The sequence below is a fragment of the Scyliorhinus canicula genome, chromosome 12, assembly GCF_902713615.1.
Source record: "Scyliorhinus canicula chromosome 12, sScyCan1.1, whole genome shotgun sequence".
Lineage (NCBI taxonomy): Eukaryota > Metazoa > Chordata > Chondrichthyes > Carcharhiniformes > Scyliorhinidae > Scyliorhinus > Scyliorhinus canicula.
The window spans coordinates 41836749-41860160 of NC_052157.1; the positions used below are offsets into that span (position 1 = coordinate 41836749).

General features: G+C 47.7%; 1 protein-coding gene across 1 annotated transcript in view; it reads right to left on the reverse strand.

The window, feature by feature from the left end:
* Nucleotides 1–22602, reverse strand: part of idh2 (isocitrate dehydrogenase (NADP(+)) 2) — a 47459-nt gene extending 24857 nt beyond the window's left edge. Inside the window, exons 1-3 of the mRNA XM_038813335.1 lie at nt 22382–22602; nt 10418–10509; nt 1248–1413 (exon numbers count right to left, since the gene is read on the reverse strand). Coding sequence (XP_038669263.1) covers nt 1248–1413; nt 10418–10509; nt 22382–22493 — 370 coding nt within the window. The 5' untranslated portion in view covers nt 22494–22602. The remainder of the gene's footprint in view (nt 1–1247; nt 1414–10417; nt 10510–22381) is intronic.
* Between the last annotated feature and the right edge of the window lie 810 nt (nt 22603–23412).

Here is a 23412-nt window from a genome sequence, read left to right on the forward strand (position 1 = left end):
CAACGTGCCTTGTAGCAAGTCAGCAAAGAAAACAAGGTCAGTAGCCTTGACTTCTGGTGTCCTCCCACTACCTTCAGATATTCATGCACATGGAGGTTTCAATAAGACTCAAGTTGTATGTATACCTAGATTCTATGCAACTAATTAATATTTCACAGATAAGCATTTAAATAAATGTTGCGGTTCACAGCTGAATAGGATATCCCAAAATATTGCAATGGATGAAGTGCTTTTGAAGTTGTAATTTAGGCTCGCGATATTTGGGGTTGGAGTGGAGCATGAGTGCAGGAGTCGCAAGAGGCCGGTGTTTTGGCCTTTGCGTCCCTAATAGCCCGGTGGAGGATCTTGTTGCAATGGAAAGATGCGAGACTCCCAAGCGTGGAGACCTGGATCAATGACATGGCGGGATTCATTAAGCTGGAGAAGGTCAAATTCGTCCCGAGGGGGTCAGTACAAGGGTTCTTTAGGCGGTGGCAGCCTTTCCTCGACTTTCTGGCTCAACGATAGGGAACTAGGTTAGCAGCAGCGGCAACCCGGGGAGGAAGGGAGGGGCTTCAGGGGGGTATTGTTTATGTTAATTTAATTTATTTATAATTTATTTTGTTGTTCATCGGATTTGGGGTGGGGGGGTGGGGGGGGGGTTCGTTATATGCGTTGTTACGGGTCGGGGGGTGTTTATTATTGTTATACATTTTTCAAAAATGTCAATAAAAATTATTTTTTTTAATAGTTGTAATTTAGGGCAACACCAATTTGCACACCATTCCACAAACGAGAGATAAACCATTAGGTAATTTTTCTTCAAAAAAAATTGATGGCTCAATAAATATTAATCCGGAAACTAGGAGAACTCCCGGTTCCAATGGTGCCATTGAATCTTTTACACTAATTTGAAAGAGTCAAAAAGACAGTTTGACATCTCAAAAGAACACCTCAGAACACTCCTTCCATACTGCAGTGTGAACCCGAGCTATGCAACCAAGTGTCTAGAGCTGGGCTTGAACCAAGATCTTTTGACAATTGCATTCCAACACTGGCAAGAGGTACAATGCAATTTGATTAGTTCAAAAACAGTTGGAAAGCGCTCTGGACTGTGATCATGAACACTGCACATCCAAGTACAAACCTGAACAGTTATTTTCTTTGCATTAAGATGTATAGTATTCAACATAAATTTAATACTGAACTTGTGTAGCAGTGGCTTTTTAATTCTATACTTGAAACTGAAATACAAGAGAAACATTTACCCACTACTCGTTCCTCATCAGGCGTGATTGTAGCACACTTGACCGCAACGTGATACTTCTGGGTCGCAAGCGCAGAGTCAATAGTAACTTGATCATCAGTGGCATCCCGATGTGGCAAACCCAGATCATAATATTTCAGTTCCACATCAACATTAGAAAGGATGAGCTGCAGAAAGAGGTTTCTGATAAATATACTCAGGCTCGCAAGATACGAGATCAGCAAGAAACCCGCCAACAATTTCAATCACAAAACAAGAGTATAACATACTTTCCACAAAAGCATTCAACATAGCCATTTTATGACAAGCTGATTGATTGGATTAAATACTATTGATTTGTTGTGACAACTTCACCACATATCACATCAGGGACATCATCTCTCATTCCAATGGATGCTTTTTTTGATAAAGAAAATAGATGATCAGTACCCCCAAAACTTAAAGCATAGCCCAGTTACCATGCTGTATTAAACATTCTTTCTTACAGCATCATAGAATCCCTACTGTGCAGAAGGAGGCCATTCAGCCCATCGAGCCTGCACCAACGAGCATTCTACCCATATCCACTCACCCAACCACCTCTCCCTATCCCCCAAATCCCATAACGAACCTACAGATCCCTGGACATGAAGGGGCAATTTAGCATGATCAATCCACCTAACCCCCACATCTTTGGACTGTGGGAGGAAATCGGAGCATCAGGAGGAAACTAATAGACACGGGGAGAATGTACAAACTCCACACAGACAGTGACACCCAAGGCCGGAATTAAACCTGGTTCCCTGGTGCTGTGAGGCAGCAGTGCTAACACTATGCCAACCATGCAGAGGATTAAAAAAGTGGTGTACCTAAAGCAGCTGACTGCTCAACTATAGTCTTACTCATTTGTAGAGCACAGTTTTGCAACAATGTGAAAAGACTAATGATAGTGGATTAACATTTAGAAAGTTTAACAAAAAGGAAAATTGTTTGGACTATGGTGGCATTAACACATGCTGTTCTTTCCCCCCTCCCCCCAAACTTTTGCCAACTCTATTCTCCTTCCCATTCTATATGCTGCACCACATGCAGTTTTGGCATCAAGTTCAGGACTGAATTTTAAACCAGTCACATCCCGTGTAGGCATTTATTTTCACAGCTAAACATCCCATCCTTCCCTAGCCTCATCGTATCCAAAACCTTGTTCTACATATTTATCTGTGCTGTTCCCTGTCCTCCAACAAATTAGATTCAAAATCCTCGTCTTAGTCTAAACCGGGTCAGACCCCACCCTACCTTTAAATTTTAACCAATACCCTTCTTTACACTTATCCATACTGTACCCAAATATTGAGGGCATGGGGTTTTAACAAGCTTGGTGCTGCTGAAAACTCTGCCCAAATATCACCACCTGTCCTTCGATCTTGAAAAGCGTCCTCAAATTCAACTCTTGACAAAAAGTCTTTTTTTACCCCTCAGAATTACCCTTTGTGGTTCCATTTACACTGTTGAAAAGGATTCCATTTTTAAAAAATTACAACAGGAAGGCATACTTACATATACAAGCAGCAATTTGAAAATTAGTGTGGAAATTCTGCACAAATATTGCAGACTACAGAAAATTCACAATTTGCATCTCCTGCAAAAAAATGGCACAGCTGGAAACCAATTATGTTTTTGCCACCACTTAACTGAAAACACATTCTTATACTTTGATTTAAGCACTTCGCACAATGCTAGATCAGTCCACTGATCCTGGACAGAGCCTGATTTTTTAAATACAATCTCCTGGCAATCCAGTAACTATCTCAAGACAATGGAAGGTTCCCGTCAAGCCCCACTGTACATGTATCCCAAGGTACACTCAATACATTGATACCGCTGATTCTCTATTTGAGAAACTAGCCCATTTAAAAATTGAAGTGCTACATATAAACACACAAGAATTTGTAATAAATGAATTAATGAGTGATAATTGAGAAACGGTTAAAGGATGACTAAGGTTCGAACTAATTATTCCAGGTTCTGCCGATTAGAAAAGATGGGAAAAAATAGAAAAGGTGTTGTAGCTCGGATGAAGCACAGATAAAGGCGTGGCAGAGAAAGGATCTTGGACAAGAAAAATCACCATATAGAATTATTACAGGTAGCAAATTGACGTAAACAGGTATGATGTAATCAGGAGGACGGAGACATGGCTGCAGGGGATCCAGGGTTGGAAACCGAATGTCCTGGGGTATTCAGTATTTAGGAAGGTAAAAAAAAGGAAACGGCAATGGAGTGGCAATGCTGGTTAAACTGGAAATTAACACAATAGTGAGGAAGGCTATTAGCTCTGACAATGTGGAATCTGCAGGAGTAGAGCTGGGAATAGATTGGGAAATGTTACGTAAAGGGATACAAGTGGTTAGGCAATGGCAAACATTCAAGGAGCATGGGAGAGCTGCAACAATTGTTCATACCTGTCTGACGCAAAGGTTAAATGGAAAAGGCAGCCAATTCCATGGATTTATGAAGAGGAAATCATGCTCGACAAAACTACTGAAGATCTTCAAGTGTGTAGCTAGTAGAGCTGACTATGGGAAGCCTAGGGAGAGCCAGTGGATGTGGTGTATTTGCACTTTCAGAAGGCTTTTGACAAAGTCCCACATAAGAGATTAGTGTGCAAAATTAATGCGCATGGATTTAGGGTAGAATATTGAGATGGATAGAAAACTGGATGACGCAAGAATTTGCAGCACAGTAGCAGTGGTTAGCACAGTTGCTTCACAGCTCCAGGGTCCCACGTTCGATTCCCGGCTTGGGTCACTGTCTGTGCGGAGTCTGCACGTTCTCCCAGTGTGTGTGGGTTTTTTTCAGGGTGCTCTGGTTTCCTGCCACAGTCCAAAGATGAGCAGGTTAGGTGAATTGGCCATGATAAAATTGCCCTCAAGTGTCCAAAAAAGATTAGGTGGGGTTACTGGGATAGGATGGAGGTGTGGGCTTAAGTGGGGTGCTCTTTCCAAGGGTCGGTGCAGAATCGATGGGCCGAATGGCCTCTCTACGAAATACCAAAGGGCAAAAAGCATTAGTGGCCGTCGCATACAGGCACCCCCCCCCTCCCAACTGCAGTGGTGATGTTGAGAATGGCATTCAAGAGGAAAGTACAGATGCATGCAATAAAGGAACAGCTGTAATTATAGGTGATTTTAATCTGCATATCAAATTAGCCACAATACCGTAGAGGAAGAATTCCTGGAGTGTATACACTAATGCGTTGAGGAGCTAGCTATAGAGCTGGCCATTCTAGACCGAGTACTGAATCATTGGCAATCTAGTTGTGCAAGACCCCTTGGGATTGAGCAACCATAATATGACAAGATGGAGAGTGAAGAACTTGATTCTAAGACTCGGGTCCTGAATCTTAATAAATAGACTACGATGATATGGGGCGCAAGTTGGCTATGATAGATTAGGAAATGTTACTTAAAGGGTTGACAGTGGTTAGGCAATGGTAAACATTCAAGGAACATGAGGGAACTGCAACAATTGTCCATACCTGTCTGGCGCAAAATTAAAATGGAAAAGGCAGCCAATCCATGGATTTATGAAGAGGAAATCATGCTCATCAAATCTACTGGAGTTCTTCAAGGGTGTAGCTAGTAAAGCCGAGTAGGGGGAGCCTAGGGAGAGCCAGTGGATGTGGTGTATTTGGATTTTCAGAAGGCTTCTGACAAAATCCCACATAAGACATTAGTGTACAAAATTAATGCACATGGATTCGGGGCAGAGTATTGAGATGGATAGAAACCTAGTTGGCGTAATAATTTGCAGGTAGTGACTGGCGGGGTACCACAGGGATCAGTGCTGGGACCCCAGCTATTCACAATATATTTTCATAACTTAGATGAGGAAACAAATGTAATATCTCCAAATTTGCAGATGACACCAAGTTGGATGGGAGGGTGAGCTGTGAAGAGGATACAGCGATCCTTCAGTGTGATTCGGACAAGTGAGTAGATGCCGTGTAATTCGGAGAAATGCAAGGTTATCTACTTTGGTAGCAAAAACAAAGCGGTATCTGAATGGCCATAAATTTGGAGGGAGGAATGTGCAACGAGACTTGGGTGTCCCTGCACACAAGTCACTGAAGCATGCAGCTACAGCAGGCAGTAAAGGCGGCAAATGGTATGTTGGCCTTCATATTTGATTACAGGAGCAGGGATAGCTTGCTGCAATTATAGAGGGCCTTGGTGAGACCACACCTGGAATATTGTGTGCAGCTTCGGTCTCATCTGGATGCATGTTCTTGCTCTGGAGGGAATGCAGCAAAGGTTTACCAGACTGATTCCTGGATGGCAGGACTGAAATACGAGGAGATTCAATTGCTTAGGATTGAATTCACTGGAGTTCAGAAGAATGAGGGGGATCTCTTTAGAAACCTATAAAATGCTAACAGGGCTAGACAGGTGCAAGAAGGATGTTCCCAATGGCAGTGTCCAGAACCAGGGGTCATAGTCTGAGGATACATGAAAGACCATTTAAGACAGATGAGAAACTTCTTCACCTAGAGTGTGGTCGGTCAGCCTGTGGATTTTTTTAAACCAGAGTAGTAGTTGAGGCCAAAAGATTGCATGATTTCAAGTAGCAGTTCGATATAGCACTTGGGGTGAACAGGATCAAAGGATATGGGGAGAAAGCAGGATTAGGCTATTGAGTTGAATGATCAGCCATGATCATAATGAATGGCTGAGTAGGCTCAAAGGGCCAAATGGCATCCTCTGCTCCTATTTTCTGTGTTTCCTTGTAACAAAGGGCAAAGAATATGGTAGGTGTAGTTTATATGCCACCAGAGATCATTGTTGGATCATTGTTGGTCAGAGGTATCCTAATGATTCTAATCTTCCTATATGCTGGACAACAAACGAAAGGGAGAAGTTCATGAAACACATTGGCAGTAGCTTTCTATAATACATGGAGTAGCTACACCTAGATTGAGCATGGTGCAAAATGACATTAATTAGCAGTCTTGCGGTTCTATTTAAAGATTCTCTGGGGGAAAGTGATGACATGATTTTCTTTAACATTAAGTTGCAGTGATGTGGTTCATTCTTAAACTATTGCGTTTTTTTAAAAAGGCAATTAGGTGTATAGTTGGGGTGGGGTACATCAATGGGAGGGGGTAAATTTAAAATTTAGATTGAAAGATGACAGTACATAGAAGCAAATATTTGAAGCCATTCATAACTTACAATATCATTCCACTGAGGAACAAAAACTACACTGGCACAGTAGTGCAGCAATTGCTCACTAGCAAAGTTAAGGATACATACTATAAGCACGGTCGTACAATGTTGCTAAAGGTTAGCTGGTCTGAGGATTTGGAGCTGTTTGAGCAACATGAAATTTCAAGGGAAAAATAAAATGACAATAAATCAGCAAGTAGTACAAAAGCTTTTACATATATGCAAAAAGCAAGAACATAGAACAGTGCAGCACAGAACAGGCCCTTCGGCCCTCGATGTTGTGCCGAGCAATGATCACCCCACTTAAACCCACGTAACCCAACAATCCCCCCATTAACCTTACACTACGGGCAATTTAGCATGGCCAATCCACCTAACCCGCACATCTTTGGACAAGAGTACTGAACATGAATGTGATAACCTTACAGGCACAAAAGGGGAGATTAAGGAAACAGCAGGTACCATAAACAATGTACCTGCCTTCACAAGCAAGGCCCAAAACACTTTTAAAAATTGTGCAGAACCAAGGATCTAATGAGAATAGTTAATATTAGCAAAGAAAATGTCCTAGAAAATGAATGAGACCACGTCAACAAACTCCCTGGACTTTGTGCACGTTGAGATACATGATAGACGTATAGTTAGTTTCAGAGATGGTGGATGAATTGGTTTTGATCACCAGAATTCCCTACATTCTGGGTAAAGGTAGTAATTTAACCCTACCATTCAAAAGAGGGATTGAAAGCAGGGAACCGCAGGCCAGTTAGACTGCCATAAGTAATCGGTAGAATGCCAGATTCTAGCAAAGACATGGTAACAGATCACTTGCAAATCACTGACAAGCATTGTTTCAAGGAGGTTTATTATCGTTTTGGAGGGTGTAATTAATAAGGTAAGCAAGGGAGAACCTCCAGGATATAGTATATTTGGATTCTGAGGGCATTTGATAAGGTGCCCCCACAAGATACTGTTCTAGCGTTTAGTGCTCATGGGTATAGACTGAGGACTGGTTAAATTGGAAACCAATAGGAATGATCAGGTGATGGTAAGGCATCATTAATGGGGTGTCACAAAGGCTCAGTGCTCGGGTTTTGAGCCATTTACAGTCTACAGCAACTATTTAGAGGAGGAAACAGTATAATGTATTAAGTTTGCTGACTGTAGCTAGGAGGAAAGTAAGCCGAGTGTATGACCCAATGGTGTCCAGTCTGAAACCAAAGCAATCTTATCCAAGGGTATCATTAGCTGAAATTAGATATTTTGGACAATTGTTTATAGTTGAGCACTTGTGATGAATGATTGTTGGAAGAGCTTTGGAAGTGGCCAAATAGTTGAAATGGGAACATTATACGGCTAACACCAGAATGCACTTCATCAACTCCCAACAGCAGTTAGAGCAGGCCTTTTTTTTTCAGCACTAAGCAACTGGCCTTAAACACTACTTAAAATATGGTATTTATATAACACCTGTCACAACCTCAGAGCATTCCAAAGTGTTTTACTGCCAATAAGTGCTTTTGTTGAAAGGTGGGAATGACTTTAAAATACCAAAGTCAAGATAGAAACTGAAAACACTCTGCATATCCTGACCCAATCAATGGTAGGGATTTTTTTTAATTTAAAAAAAAATAGAGTCCCTACTGTACAAAAGGCGGTCATTTGGCCCAACAAGTCTGCACTGACCCTCAGCACCCAATCTAGATCCACTCCCCCACCCCAATCCTAAACCCTACCTTTGGACACCAAGGGGCAATTGAGCAGGTCTAATTCCCCTACCTTGCACATCTTTGGACTATGGGAGGAAACCAAAGCACCTGAAAAAAACCCTCGCAGACACCATTATCACCATCCCTGGGTATGTCCGTCCCAGCACAGATCCAGCAGAGGTGGCATCACAGTGGTATAGTCATGAGGAGTTGCCCTGTAAGTCCTCAACATTGACTCCGGACCCTGCAAGTCTCATGGCTTCAGGTCACACATGGAAAAGGAAATCTCCTCCTGATTACCACGTACCATTCACCTCAGCTAATGAATCAGCACTCATCCATGTTGAACACCACTTGAAGGAAGCACTGAATGTCAATGTCACACAATGTACTCTGGGTGCGGGACTTCAGTGTGCATCACCATGAGTGGCTCAGTAGTACCACCACAGACCGAGCTGGCAGAGTGCTAAAGGACATAAGTGCTAGACTGGGTCTGTGACAGATGGTGAGGGAACCAAGAGGGAAAAACATACTAGATCTCAAAAGGGAAAAACATACTAGTTGTGAACAATTAAACTCACTGGAGGAAGGGGCTCCACAAAATTCCCCATCCTTAATGGAGGAGGAGCTCAGTACATCTGTACAAAAGACAAAGTTGAAGCAATGGCAATAATCTTCAGCTAGAAGTGTCAAGTAACACACAAGTGCTCAGGCAATGACCATCTCCATTAAGGGAATCAAATAATTGCCCCATGACTCGATAGCATTCCCATCACTGAATACCCCACTATCAACATTCTGGGGCTACCACTGACCATAAACTGAACTAGCCATATAAACACTGTGGCTACAAGAGCAGGCCAGAGGCTAGGAACTCATGTCCTGACTCCCCAAAGCCTGTCCACCACCTACAGAGCACAAGTCAGGAGTGTGATGGAATACTCCCCACTTGCCTGGATGAGTGCCACTCCAACAACATTCAGGAAGCTGAACATCATTCAGGACAAAGCAGTCCGCTAGATTTGCACCCCTTAAACTAGCATTCCTTCCCTCCACCACACAGTAACAGCAGTGTATATACGATCTACAAGATGAACTGCAAGAACTCACCAAGGCACCTTAGGCAGCATCTTCCAAATGCACAACCACTACCACTGGGAAGTACAAGAGCAGCAGATACATATGAATGCCACCTAGGAGGTTCCCCACCAAGTCACTCATTGTCCTGACTTGGAAATACATCGCCGTTGCTTCACTGTTGCTGGGTCAAAATCATGGAACTCCCTCCCTAAAGTACAGTAGGCAGCAGCTTACCACCACCTTCTCAAGGGCAATTAGAGATGGGCAACAAATGCTGGCCAAGCCAAAAAAGCCGACACCCCTGCTCCAACAGTAAACACCACCAAAATCCAGGAGCATGTTCTGCCCAGCTACAAAAGGCAGCACGGTAGCAGTTGCTTCACAGCTCCAGAGTCCCAGGTTCAATTCCCAGCTTGGGTCACTGTCTGTGCGGAGTCTGCATGCACTCCCTGCGTCTGTGTGGGTTTCCTCCGGTGCTCCCATTTTCTACCAGTCCAAAGATGTGCAAGTTAGGTGAATTGCCATGATAAATTGCCCTTAGTGTCCAAAAAAAGGTTAGGTTAGGTGGGGCGACAGGGATATATAATAATTTGTATTGTCACAAGTACATTAACGCTGCAATGAAGTTACTGTGAAAAACCCTAGTCGCCACATTCCAGCACCTGTTCAGGTTCACGTAGGGAGAATTCAAAACGTCCAAATTATCTAATAGCACGTCTTTTGGGACTTGTGGAAGGAAACCAGAGCACCCGGAGGAAACCCACACAGACACAGGGAGAACATGCAGACTCCGCACAGACAGTGACCCAAGCCAGGAATCGAACCTGGGATCCTGCTACTGTGCTGCCCAGAGGGTGGAGGTGTGGGCTTGAGTGGCCTCCTTGTGCACTATAAATTGTTTGAATGAAATGCCAGTCTGTGGCAAACTCGATGTGAGAAATGGATATTTATTGTGTGCACACTGCAGCACTTTCCCCATTTTGTTGCTAATACTAATTGTTAGAAAAATGTGACACCCAGCACATCATGAGCAAGATGGGGAGACCAGCTAGTATTCATATAGTAGCACAACTCTTCTGAGCTCTTCACATCTAATAAGTTATTGATGAATGAACAATCACCAGGGCTAAAAATGAAGCTTGAGCATTCTTAAAACTTTACAAAAAGAGCAACGTTCCTACCTTCTCCTTGATAAACTCCCAGATGATGCGGGTCATCTCATCACCGTCCATCTCAACCACTGGGTTAGCCACTTTAATGCGTTTGTCTGCATCTATTCAGATGAAAGCAACTTGGTGACAATCTAATAACACTTGCATTAAATCCAAGGCCACCATTAAAGAGTTTATTTCTCAATGATTTAGATGCTGCTACGGTTCAAAGGGCCCATCAATATTTCACAGTTTGTACTCGTCTGGGAAGTTCATTTGTAACTGCAATAAATCAGGTTCAGCACTGTTGGTTGAAAGGCAGCAAGTGAAATATTCATACTAATAGGATATGAACAGTGAAGCATAATCACAATTTTCTAAATATAGAATTTGTATGGTGCAGAAGGAGGCCATTTGGCCTATCAAGTCTGCAATGACCCTCTGAAAGAGCAATTAACTTCGGCCACTTTTCCACCCTATCCCCATAAACCCACCTAACCTATACATCTTTGGACAGTGGGAGGAAACCAGAGCTCCCGGGAGAAAGCCCACAGGTATGGGGAGAACGTGTAAACTCCACATAGTCACCCAAGGCTGGAATTGAACCCGGGTCCCTGGTGCTGTGAGGCAGCAGTGCTAACACTGTGCCACCCATTGACTTTGTTTCTCCAGATCAAAGTCATGTTTGTCAATGAGGCATTACAAACTTGAATTTTGGGGAATTTGTGGTTTATCACCGAATGGAGTAAATTAAATTAAATTCACCCCACAAAAATGCATAGGACACAGCATTAGCTCGAGTACAATTTTTCCCTCTTGCTCAGCAAGCTTGGGAAAAACCCAGCTTAGTCAAAGATGCCAAGGCTTCATTTTGGTGACAGAAGCACCAAAGTATTTTGTTTCATCAAGTTAGAGTGGGAGAAAAATACTGAGATATGAGTATGATAATTCTCAGTAACAAAATGTTATTAAAACTTGCAGAAATCTAGAATATGCTCTTACACTTCCCCAGATATCCTTCAGTAGTATTGGCATTCATTAGCTTTTAAACTCACAAGCTTAGGGACAACTAATAGCATTCATGTCAAGAGGGCTAGAATACAAGACCAGGAATGTACTTCTGAGGCTGTATAAGGCTCTAGTCAGACCCCATTTGGAGTATTGTGAGCAGTTTTGGGCCCCATATCTAAGGAAGGATGTGCTGGCCTTGGAAAGGGTTCAGAGGGGGTTCACAAGAATGATCCCTGGAATGAAGAACTTGTCGTATGAGGAGCGTTTTGAGGACTCTAGGTCTGTACTCGTTGGAGTTTAGAAGGATGAGAGGGGATCTTATTGAAACTTACAGGTTACTGCGAGGTCTGGATAGAGTGGACGTGGAGAGGATGTTTCCACTTGTAGGAAAAACTAGAACCAGAGGACACCATCTCAGACTAAAGGGACGATCCTTTAAAACAGAGATGAGGAGGAATTTCTTTAGCCAGAGGGTGGTGAATCTGTGGGACTCTGCCTCAGAAGGCTGTGGAGTCCAATTCATGGAGTGTCTTTAAGACAGAGGTGGACAGGTTCTTGATTAATAAGGGGATCAGGGAGAGAAGGCAGGAGAATGGGGATGAGAAAATATCAGCCATGGATGAATGGCAGAGCAGACTTTTTTTTAAAATAATTTTTATTCAAATTTTCACAAAAAAGAACACAGAAAATTCTAGGAACACAAAAAAAGAAAAAAAAAACAGACCTCCCCCCCCGTATATATAAAAGAGAAAAAATAAATTAACGCCCGTCGTTGGCAAAGATTCAACACAAGACAAAAACAAAGAGACAACCCCCCCCCCCTCCAGGTTGCTGCTGCTGCTGACCTTTTGCTTTTACCGTTCTGCCAGGAGATCTAGGAATAGTTGCCATCTCCTGAAAAACCCCTGCACTGACCCCCTTAGGGAAAATTTCACCCTCTCCAATTAATAAACCCCGCCATATCGTTGACCCAGGCCACCACACTTGGGTGTGCACTCCCGGCTCCACTGCAACCCCAAATATTGCGAGTCCCCAGCCTGGATTGACCCTGGATCCTACCACCCTCGATACAGTCCTTGCCACCCCCTTCCAAAATTCCCCCAGCGCCGGGCATGCCCAGAACATGTGGACATGGTTTGCTGGGCTCCCTGAGCACCTAATACACCTGTCCTCGGTCCCAAAAAACCGGCTCATCCTCGTCTTGGTCATATGAGCCCTATGCAGCACCTTAAACTGTATGAGGCTAAGCCTCGCACAAGAGGAGTTCACCCTTTCTAGGGCATCCGCCCACGTCCCCTCCTCAATCTCCTCACCCAGCTCCTCCTCCCATTTACCTTTCAGCTCCTCCACCGAGGCCTCGTCTACCTCCTGCATCACCTGGTACGTTTCCAAGATCCTCCCCTCTCCAACCCACAACCCCAAGAGCACCCTGTCCTGAACCCCACGCGGTGGTAGCAGAGGGAACCCCGCCAACTGACAAACAGCCTTACTTGCATGTACCTAAAAGTGTTCCCGGGGGGGAGGGGGGGGGGGCAAACTTCCCTTCCAGCTCACCCAGGCTCGCGAACTTCCCGTCTCTGAACAGGTCCCCCAGCCTCCTGACACCTGCCCTGTGCCAACTCAGGAACCCACCATCCATTCTCCCCGGAACAAACCGGTGGTTCCCCCATCGAGGCCCCCACCTCCTCCATTGCCCCCAAATCTTGAGGGTAGCTGCCACCATCGGGCTCACGGTATACCTCGTTGGAGGGAGCGGCAGCGGCGCCGTTACCAGCGCTTCCAGGTTCGTGCCCACAGAATGCCATCTCCATCCTCTTCCATGCTGCCCCCTCCCCATCAATCACCCACTTACGCACCATCGTTGCGTTGGCAGCCCAATAATACCCACAGAGGTTGGGCAACACCAGCCCCCCCACACAAACCCCGTAATGCTCCTGTTAACCCGCCTAAAAAAGGCCTTCGGGAGAAGGATGGGGAGGCACTGGAACAGGAACCTCGGGAGCACCGTCATCTTGACTGACTGCACCCTACCCGTCAGAGACAGCGGCAGCATGTCCCACCTCAAACTCCTCCTCCACTTGCTCCACCAGCCTTGTGAGGTTAAGCTTATGCAAGGCCCCCCCAGCTCCTGGCCACCTGAACCCCCAAGTACCTAAGCTCCCCTCCGCCCTTTTCAGTGGGAGCCGCCCAATCCCCCCTCCTGGTCCCCCGGGTGCACCACAAACAGCTCGCTTTTCCCAAAGTTAAGCTTATACCCTGAGAAATCCCCAAATTCCCGGAGAATCCCCATCACCCCCACCGGGTCCGCCACATACAACAATAAGTTGTCCGCATAGAGCAGGGGTGGGCAAACTTTTCCGTGCAAGGGCCACATTCAGAAATTCACAATTTTAAAGGGCCGCATAGTATATTAAGTAAAATAATTACTTCACCCGGTTATGATTCTGGGCGCCTCATATAGAACATAGAACAGTACAGCACAGAACAGGCCCTTCGGCCCTCGACGTTGTGCCCAGCAATGATCACCCTACTCAAGTCAACATATCCAGCCTATACCAGTAAGTAACCCAACAGCCCCCCCCCCCCCCCATTAACCTTAAAAAAAAACTTTTTTTTGTAAAAAAAAATTTTTTTTTTTTTAATGACTTGGTGGGCCGCATAAAGACCTTTGGCGGGCCGCATGCGGCCTGTAGTTTGCCCACCCCTGGCATAGAGAGGCACTTGGTGCTCCTCCCCACCCCGGACCAGCCCCCTCCAATCCCCCGACTCCCTCAGCGCCATAGCCAGGGGTTCAATTGCCAGTGCAAAAAGTAGGGGGGACAGGGGACACCCCTGCCTTGTCCCTCGATATAGTCGAAAATACTCCAACCCCCTCTTATTCGTGGCCACACTCGCCATCAGGGCCTCATACAACAGCCTCACCCAACTGACAAACCCCTCCCCAAACCTTTCCAGCACCTTCCACGAGTACCCCCACTCGACCCTATCAAAGGCCTTCTCCGCATCTAGCGCCACCACTATCTCCGCCTCCCCTTCTACCGCCGGCATCATTATAACTTTCAAGAGCCTCCGTATATTAGTGTTCAGCTGCCTCCCCTTCACAAACCCCGTTTGATCCTTGTGGATAACCGGCGGCACACAGTCCTCTATCCTCGTGGCTAAGATCTTTGCCAACAACTTGGCGTCCACATTCAAAAGTGAGATCGGCCTGTATGACCCACACTGCAGGGGATCCTTGTCTCGCTTAAGGATCAAGATGATCAGCGCCCGAGACATCGTCGGCGGCAAGGCCCCCCCACTCCCTTGCCTCGTTGAAGGTCCTAACCAACAGGGGGCCCAGCAGATTTGCATACGTCTTGTAAAATTCAACCGGGAACCCATCCAGCCCCGGCGCCTTCCCCGACTGCATGTTCCCTATCCCTTTGACCAGCTCCTCAAGCTCAACTGGCACCCCCAGACCCTCCACCCGTCCCTCGGGAATCTCAGCCGGTCCAAAAAGCGCCCCATCCCCCCTCCTCCGCCGGAGGTTCGGACCGATACAGTCTCTCATAAAAGTCCCTGAAGACCCCATTAATGTCTACGCCCCTCCGCAACCACATTTCCTCCCCGATCCTTCACACCAATCTCCATGGCCACATCCCGCTTACGGAGCTGGTGTGCCAGCATCCTGCTTGCCTTCTCCCCATACTCGTACACCGCACCCAGAGTCTTTCTCCATTGAGCCTCCGCCTTTCTGGTGGTCAACAAGTCGAACTCAGCCTGAAGGCTGCGCCGCTCCCTCAGCAATCCCTCCTCCGGGGCCTCCGCGTACCTCCTGTCCACCCTCACCATCTCCCCCACCAATCTCTCCCTTTCTCTCTGCTCCCCTCTCTCCCTGTGGGCCCGAATGGAAATCAACTCCCCCCGAACCACCGCCTTCAGCGCCTCCCAGACCATCCCCACTTGGACCTCCCCATTATCGTTGGTCTCTAGATACCTCTCTATACATCCTCAAACCCGCCCCCTCACCACCTCGTCCGCCAGCAAGCGCCACAACGGGCGCTGGTCCCTCTCCTCCCCCAGCTCGAGGTCCACCCAATGCGAGGCATGGTCAGAAATGGCTATCGCCGAGTACTCAGTGTCTACTACCCTCGCACTCAGCGCCCTACTCAAAACGAAAAAAATCAATCCGGGAGTAGGCCTTATGCACATGGGAGAAGTATGAAAATTCCCCGGCCGTCGGTCTCGCGAACCTTCATAGATCCACCCCTCCCATCTGGTCCATAAACCCCATCAGCACCTTAGCCACCGCTGGCTTCCTACCCGTCCTGGAACTGGATCGATCCAGTGGCGGATCCAGCACCATGCTGAAGTCCCCCCCCCCCCCCCCCCCCCCCCCATTATCAGGCCCACCCCCCGCCTCCATATCTGGAATCCGGCCCAACATGCATGAAACCTGCATCATCACAATTCGGGGCGTATACATTGACCGTATACAGCACCACCCGCTCCCCTTGTAGCTTGCCGCTCACCATCACGTACCTCCCGCCGCTGTCTGCCACCACACTTGACGCCTCAAACAACACCCCTCTTCCCCACCAGGATCGCCACACCCTGGTTTTTTGCATCCAGCCCCGAATGAAACACTTGGCCCACCCGCCCCTTCCTCAACCTAACCTGACCCGCCACCTTCAGGTAAGACTCCTGAAGCATAGCCACGTCCGCGTTCACCCCCCTCAGGTGCGCGAACACATGGGACTATATGACCGGCCCATTCAGTCCCCTCACATTCCAGGAGATCAGCCGGATCGGAAGGCCACCTGCCCCCCTCCCCCGTCGACTAGCCATCACCCTTCCGTAATCCGCTACGTGCACGCACCCCCCGCCCCACACAGCGACAGACCCCCATCCCGACCCCCTTGGCCATTCCAGCAGCAACCCGGTATCCCCCCCACCCCCCAAGCTAGGGCCCCCCCCAGCTGCGTAACTCCGGTCATTATACTTCCGTAAGTCAGCCGACTCCTGCTGACCCCGGCTGCTCCTGCCACCCCAATTACCCTCCCCAGTGTCATACAACCATTCCCCCAATGCACACCCTGCCCCCTGCTTCCCCAGCGCGGGAGAAAAGCCCACGCCCCCATCCCAAGCCCCGCCCCCGACCCTAAACGTGAGAAGACAGGCACATGACCCAACAGGGCCGCGAACCCCACCCAAACCCACAACCAGTGCAATAATAAAAATCCCAACATGATATGATAAAACACCCAAGTAAACAGATAACAGTCCCAAAAAGCAGAAAAGAAAAGGCAAAACAGCAAAAACAAACATCGTCCAATAGAACCAAAAAGAGCAAAAGGATATCAAGGAGGACAAAGCCTCCGGGCTGCGCACAATGCTCCCCAGCCCCCAGTTCAAGTCCAGCTTCTCTGCCTGGACAAAAGTCCAGACCTCCTCCGGGGAATCAAAATAAAGTTGGCGTTCTTTATAAGTGACCCACAGGCGTGCCAGCTGTAACAGGCCAAACTTGGCCCCCTTCTTATGGAGCACTGCCTTCGCCCGGTTAAACCCAGCCCTTCTCTTCGCCACCTCCGCACTCCAGTCCTGGTAGATCCTGATCTCCGTATTCTCCCACTTACTACTCCTCTCCCTCTTCGCCCAACGAAGCACACACTCACGGTCGGCCAAGCGTTGAAAGCAGACCAGCACCGCTCTGGGCGGCCCATTCGGCCAGGGCTTCCACAGCAGCACCCGGTGGGCACTCTCCAGCTCCAGGGGTCCCCGGAACGACCGCGCCCATCAGCATCAGGACCACATAAGCCCCCAAATCCGAACGTTCCAGCCCCTCCGGGAACCCCAAAATCTGCAGATTCTTCCGGCGGGAGCAGTTCTCCATCTCCTCCATCCTTGCCAACCATCGTTTGTGAAGCGCCTCATGCGACTCCACCTTCACCGCCAGGCCCAAGAGTTCATCCTCGTTCTCCAAAACCGCCTGCTGCAGCTCCCAAATCTCTGCAGCCTGAGCCGCCTGAGTCGCCCTGAGCTTGTCCAGCGATGCCCTCAACGGTTTCAGGATCTCAGCTTTTAGTTCCTGGAAGGAGCGCAGCAGCAGCTCCTGCTGCTCCCTAGCCCACTGCTGCCACGCTGCCGGTTCCCCGCCCGCCGCCATCCTGTCCTTTTTGCCTTGCACCTTCTTCCGCTGCAAAGTTGATTTTCTGGTTGCTCCACTTCCAGTCCAGCCCATCCACCGGCCACCAAGCACAGAGGCTGCGTTCCCACCCGGGGAAAAATCAAATCAGCACCGTTGCGGGCCCTTAAAAGAGTCCGAAAGTCCAAAAATAGCAGGAGCCACCGAACGTGCGGCTCAGCACTGCATCGCGGCAACCAGAAGCCTCATCACCTCAATGGCCAGGGTGAGATCTTTTCACAGTTGTTCCCTCTGCTGTTGAAAGAATTCAACTTTCATAAAGGCCTTCAAGTCAGCTTGAGGCCTTTAAACTAGCCCTTCCCCCGCCTGCATGTTGAAGAGGCTTTTGTCTCTGTAGCTCCAGCCAAATCTTGCACTGTTTCTGCGGGTCTGGAAACCAAGAAACATACCATTCCTGGGGGAAAGTACTCCTCCAACATTCACCCACACACTCCCATCAAAATTCCACCCCGCACTGCCCAAAAAAGAGCTGTTTTCTGTAACCTTGGCAGGAGCTGCCTTTTGTGTGACCACTCACATAGTGCACACCGGAAGTCCTGGCAGAGCAGACTCGATGAACCAAGTGGCCTAATTCTGCTCCCATGTCTTATGGTCTTACTTCACTGGTCCAAAAAAGGTGGACGCTTAGTCACAAACTATGCTCAATATAAATTTAACTGAAATGTACTATCCTAAAATCGCAACAGACAAGAATGCTTCAACTGCTCATTGAAGTTTCTCTTTACCAGGGGTATTGTGAAGGGAGAGAGATGGAAGTATCTGGTCAACAGCTAGTACAGTGATCATGCACACAATCATTTGACATTGATGATTTTTCAGCAGTGTACATCTACTGGTAGAGGTCACTGAGCAATACCTTGTGCATCCTGGAGGGACACCAGTACTGCAAATAGCTTTTTTCTCATCTTAAATCATTTCTCTCCCATTCCCCAGTAAAAATATAAATATCAGCAACCTAGTATCCGTGAATATTTTACTCAAAAACAAAATAAGATATTCTCCCAAAAGGTCATCAAATTCAAAAGACTTCTTCAATATTTAGACAGGAATTTTAAATACTTGGCGGCTTCAAGGTTATCATGAACCTTGAGCAATCTGCTCAGTAAACACATGACTATTTGGAAGAAAGCCAATTCTGGGTTCCCAGGATTCTAAACACATTCGCTTCTTGGCCTTTTAGCAAGGTACGGTGCAATGCATGGATCTGAAATGTCTCTCTTGTGGGGACCATGAATTGGATTGAGTTTGAATTTGTTTTTGGAGCAGACAAGAATCTGGATTAGGGGTTTGCCCCTGTCCACATTCCAAGCTCTGGCTTTGTAACTCTGATAAAGTATGGTTATTTGACTTACACTTGGCAAAACCAGACTAATGCCCAACAGTTCACTTCACCAAAGGATTTTATAGTGGTTTTCTCAATTTGACTGCAGGTCCAAGTGGAATAAGATTTCCTCACCACCAAATAGTGAAACTTTCCTATCAGTATGAAGTCAGACACCTTGGGCACTACCATTGGATTGTGAAATAATTGATTAATGACCAGCTCAGATCAAGCGTGCACAATGTCGAGATTCGAACTGAGCCATTCAGGAGGCACTGTCAGTTTTTGGAAATCTGGAACTCAAGATTGGCAGGTGATATCAATTAAAAATGACATTGTGGAGATCAATGGTTTTGTTTAGCAGGAGTATTAGGATTACAAGTAGATGGGAGGAAGAGACAACTTAGTCGCGGTCTAATTGAATGTGAACAGACTATGGGGTTGAATGGTTGATATCAGTTCCTACAGAATTGTGGAAATTTTCAGCAGAGGCAACATTTGGAATGTGGAATCACACAGTCCCAAGCAAACTCCTTGGAAGGCACCTACCATCATCAATCACAGTCAACGTCACATTATCTATTGCAAGTGTACTTTTCTCCATTCATAATCTAGTTGTAAAACCTTAACTTTGAGCCACGATAGTGATAAACGGGTACATTAACTACAATTTCCTTTTGAAATGATTGAGAAGTTTGCACTGCACTGAAATGCTGACTACAACAAGATATAACATAGTACATTTCAAACACGGTTTCCTGTGTTTCAAGCCACAGTGCAGCCAAAATGCACAGTACCAGAACAAACTGTAGTTGCAAGTGTTACCATTGACTAAATTTGCTATTTTAAGTGATCAATGGCTTCTAGATGAAAGCAAAGGTTCAATGCTGTAATCAACAAGTTACAGTCCAGAAAGCTTAGTACATGAGTGCCATTAGAATTCAAGCGGACCAGTGGGCACATATATGAAAGTTTTTTGTCTCCTCTAGATGTCTATTTGTCTGTATCTGAACCTTCAGTATGTTGCAAATTATTTGCAACAATGTCCGTCCAACTTGCCCACACATTCTTCTGCATTTCTCCCTCCAAGTAAAGCCATTTTCAAATTAACTCTCTCTCTCTCTCTCTCTCTCCCTCCCTCTTCCCCCCCCCCCCCCCCACAGCAGCTAATTTCAAAACACAGGCGCCAACTCAAGTAACACACTGGTTAATTTTCCCTGATCGTGTCAGCTGAATGAGCATTGGGAATGCAAATGTCCTTCTCTGCAAAATGCTCAGTTCGCAAACATAAAATTAATCTGACACTGAAATCAGATAAATATAAATGCTTTGATCAAAGAATAAAACCCTTCTTCAGGACTGTGGATCTATAAACGAAGGCCACCATTTTAACACCTTCCAATCCACACTTGGGCATATAATTATCAGACTGGCAAACTTTAAAACAGAAGTCAGGTCTGCAGCCAAATGAAAGATTTAATACCACTGCATCAACCAGCAGTTGATTCATGATTTGTGGGGATTTGCAATTTTCATAAAATAAACACGAGTGGCCTAACAAGAGCAAAGCACCATTCACAGTACAGCGAGCAATTTTAAACAAAGAGCTGATTTCAATTGGGTTTCAGAAAAAGGCCAGCATTTATAACCGTTTGATCCCACACAAGGCATCAGGTTACATGCTCTCAAGGATTTTTCTGAAATTCAATCTGCAGCACCCATTCATAGCAGACTATGTTCCAATGGCGGTGAAATATTAAACGAAGCCTCTCATTGAGTGCACTCCAAATCCGAGCAGTTTGACATTGAGCACGAACCACGCATGCACTCCTGTTTTCCCGAGGTCACACCGTTTAACATTCAAAGATGCTCACCAAGCTCCCAGAGAGCAGCCATTTCTCACTACTTATCAAACAAGTGATGCAAACAGATCCGGTTCGAGCCGAACAGAAAATATCCTGTCCCCAGCAACTGCACCAGATACTAAAATACAACAAGGTGATAACAAACATCAGTTTTCCCTCCTCCCCCCCCCCCCCCCCTTCCCAACTGAGGATGTGAAATTAGGCCACACTACAAAGCGGATTACTGAAGCAGATATGAGAAACCACTCGGCGAAGAGGCCACGTCAATGATCAGTGAGGAGAGAGAGAGAATGAGAGAAGAGGATGGAGGGAGAAAGAGCAAGAGAGGGGCAGAGAAAGGGGGAAATGGGGCAGAGAAAGGGGGAAAGGGGGAGAGAAAGGGGTAAATGGGGCAAGGGGGAGAAAGGGGTAAATGGGGCAAGGGGGAGAGAAAGGGGGAAATGGGGCAAGGGGGGAAGAGAGAATAACGGGGAGAGAGTGTAAGGGGGGAGAAGAGTAGGGGGGAGAAGAGTAGGGGGGGAGAAGAGTAGGGGGGGAGAAGAGTAGGGGGGGAGAAGAGTAGGGGGGAGAAGAGTAGGGGGGGAGAAGAGTAGGGGGGGAGAAGAGTAGGGGGGGAGAAGAGTAGGGGGGGAGAAGAGTAGGGGGGGAGAAGAGTAGGGGGGAGAAGAGTAAGGGGGGAGAAGAGTAAGGGGGGAGAAGAGTAAGGGGGGAGAAGAGTAAGGGGGGAGAAGAGTAAGGGGGGAGAAGAGTAAGGGGGGAGAAGAGTAAGGGGGGAGAAGAGTAAGGGGGGAGAAGAGTAAGGGGGGAGAAGAGTAAGGGGGGAGAAGAGTAAGGGGGGAGAAGAGTAAGGGGGGAGAAGAGTAAGGGGGGAGAAGAGTAAGGGGGGAGAAGAGTAAGGGGGGAGAAGAGTAAGGGGGGGAGAGAAGAGTAAGGGGGGGAGAGAAGAGTAAGGGGGGGAGAGAAGAGTAAGGGGGGGAGAGAAGAGTAAGGGGGGGAGAGAAGAGTAAGGGGGGGAGAGAAGAGTAAGGGGGGAGAGAAGAGTAAGGGGGGGAGAGAAGAGTAAGGGGGGGGGAGAGAAGAGTAAGGGGGGGGAGAGAAGAGTAAGGGGGGGAGAGAAGAGTAAGGGGGGAGAGAAGAGTAAGGGGGGGGAGAGAAGAGTAAGGGGGGGGAGAAGAGTAAGGGGGGGAGAAGAGTAAGGGGGGGAGAAGAGTAAGGGGGGGAGAAGAGTAAGGGGGGGGGAGAAGAGTAAGGGGGGGGGAGAAGAGTAAGGGGGGGGAGAAGAGTAAGGGGGGGAGAAGAGTAAGGGGGGGGAGAAGAGTAAGGGGGGGAGAAGAGTAAGGGGGGGGAGAAGAGTAAGGGGGGGGAGAGAAGAGTAAGGGGGGGGGGGAGAAGAGTAAGGGGGGGGGGGGGGAAGGAGTAAAGGGGGCGGAGAAACGGTGGTGGGAGGTAAGGGAGATCCGGGCGCCTTTTGCTGTCGGAATGCGGCGCCCTTGAGTTGACCTACGTCCCCGGGCGATGAAAGCCGGGACCTCCCCTCATTGAAACCAGTGTCGGCCGGGTTCGTCCTCCCTCCCCCCCCCGGGAGAAGCCGGCTACGGCGGGGAGACACTCACAGTGGCGCCGCTGGGTTGTAGCGTGCCCGAGGGCTGGTGCCAGGGCTGCGGGGTGTCTGGTGGTTCGTAGCCAGATCCGGCTCCACACTCTGAGGTAACCCACTGCTGCCATGAATCAATCGCCGCCTCTCCGACTGGGTCTCGGCGCCCGGCTCCACGTTCCCTTTATAAACTTTGCCGGCCAGCCGGCTCGCATGCGTCTGACGTATGACGACGTGACGTGCTGCGTGCGCGCACACGACGCTTAACTCCGCCTTCAAGGGCGCACTGCATCCACTCTCAAGCCGGGGAATCAAACCTGGAACTCTGATGCTGTCAAGCAACCGTGCTGCGTGTGCTGCCCTGCATGGTGCATAAGGCTGGAAGGGGAATGGTGTGTGTGTATCAAAAACAGAAAACACTGGACAATCTCAGTAGGTCTGACAGCCTCTGTGGAGAGAGAAGGGAGCCCGGATGACTCTTTGTTTCAGCATCCAGCATCCAGTTTCACTTTTTGTTTTAAGCAGCAGAGCAGAAGACAGTCCAGAGCTTTACAACAATGGAAGACCATTCACATTTGTCTAATTTTAATAAATTAAACCACAGTGTGCTTACCCAATCCTTTATCAGTGAATGATGCCTTGTGCTATTTTGGCAGCACGGTAGCACTGTTGCTTCACAGCATCAGAGTTCCAGGTTTGATTCCCCGGCTTGGGTCACTGTGCAGAATCTGCATGTTCTCCCCGTGTCTGCATGAGCTTCCTCCGGGTGCTCCAGTTTCCTCCCCCAAGTCCCGAAAGACATGAGGCTGGATTCTCCGCCCCGTTGCACCACTTTTCTGCCCCGACCCGCCGGCGGGATTCTCCGTTACGCCGGCCGGGCAATGGTTTTTCCAATTGTGGGGCAGTCTCGTGCCATCGGGAAACGCCCGGGCGCCAGCACAATGGAGAATTCCGCCCATGATGTTAGGTGGATTGCACATTCTGAATTTTCCCTCTGTGTACCCGAACAGGCACCGGAATATGGTGCCTAGGGGATTTTCACAGTAACTT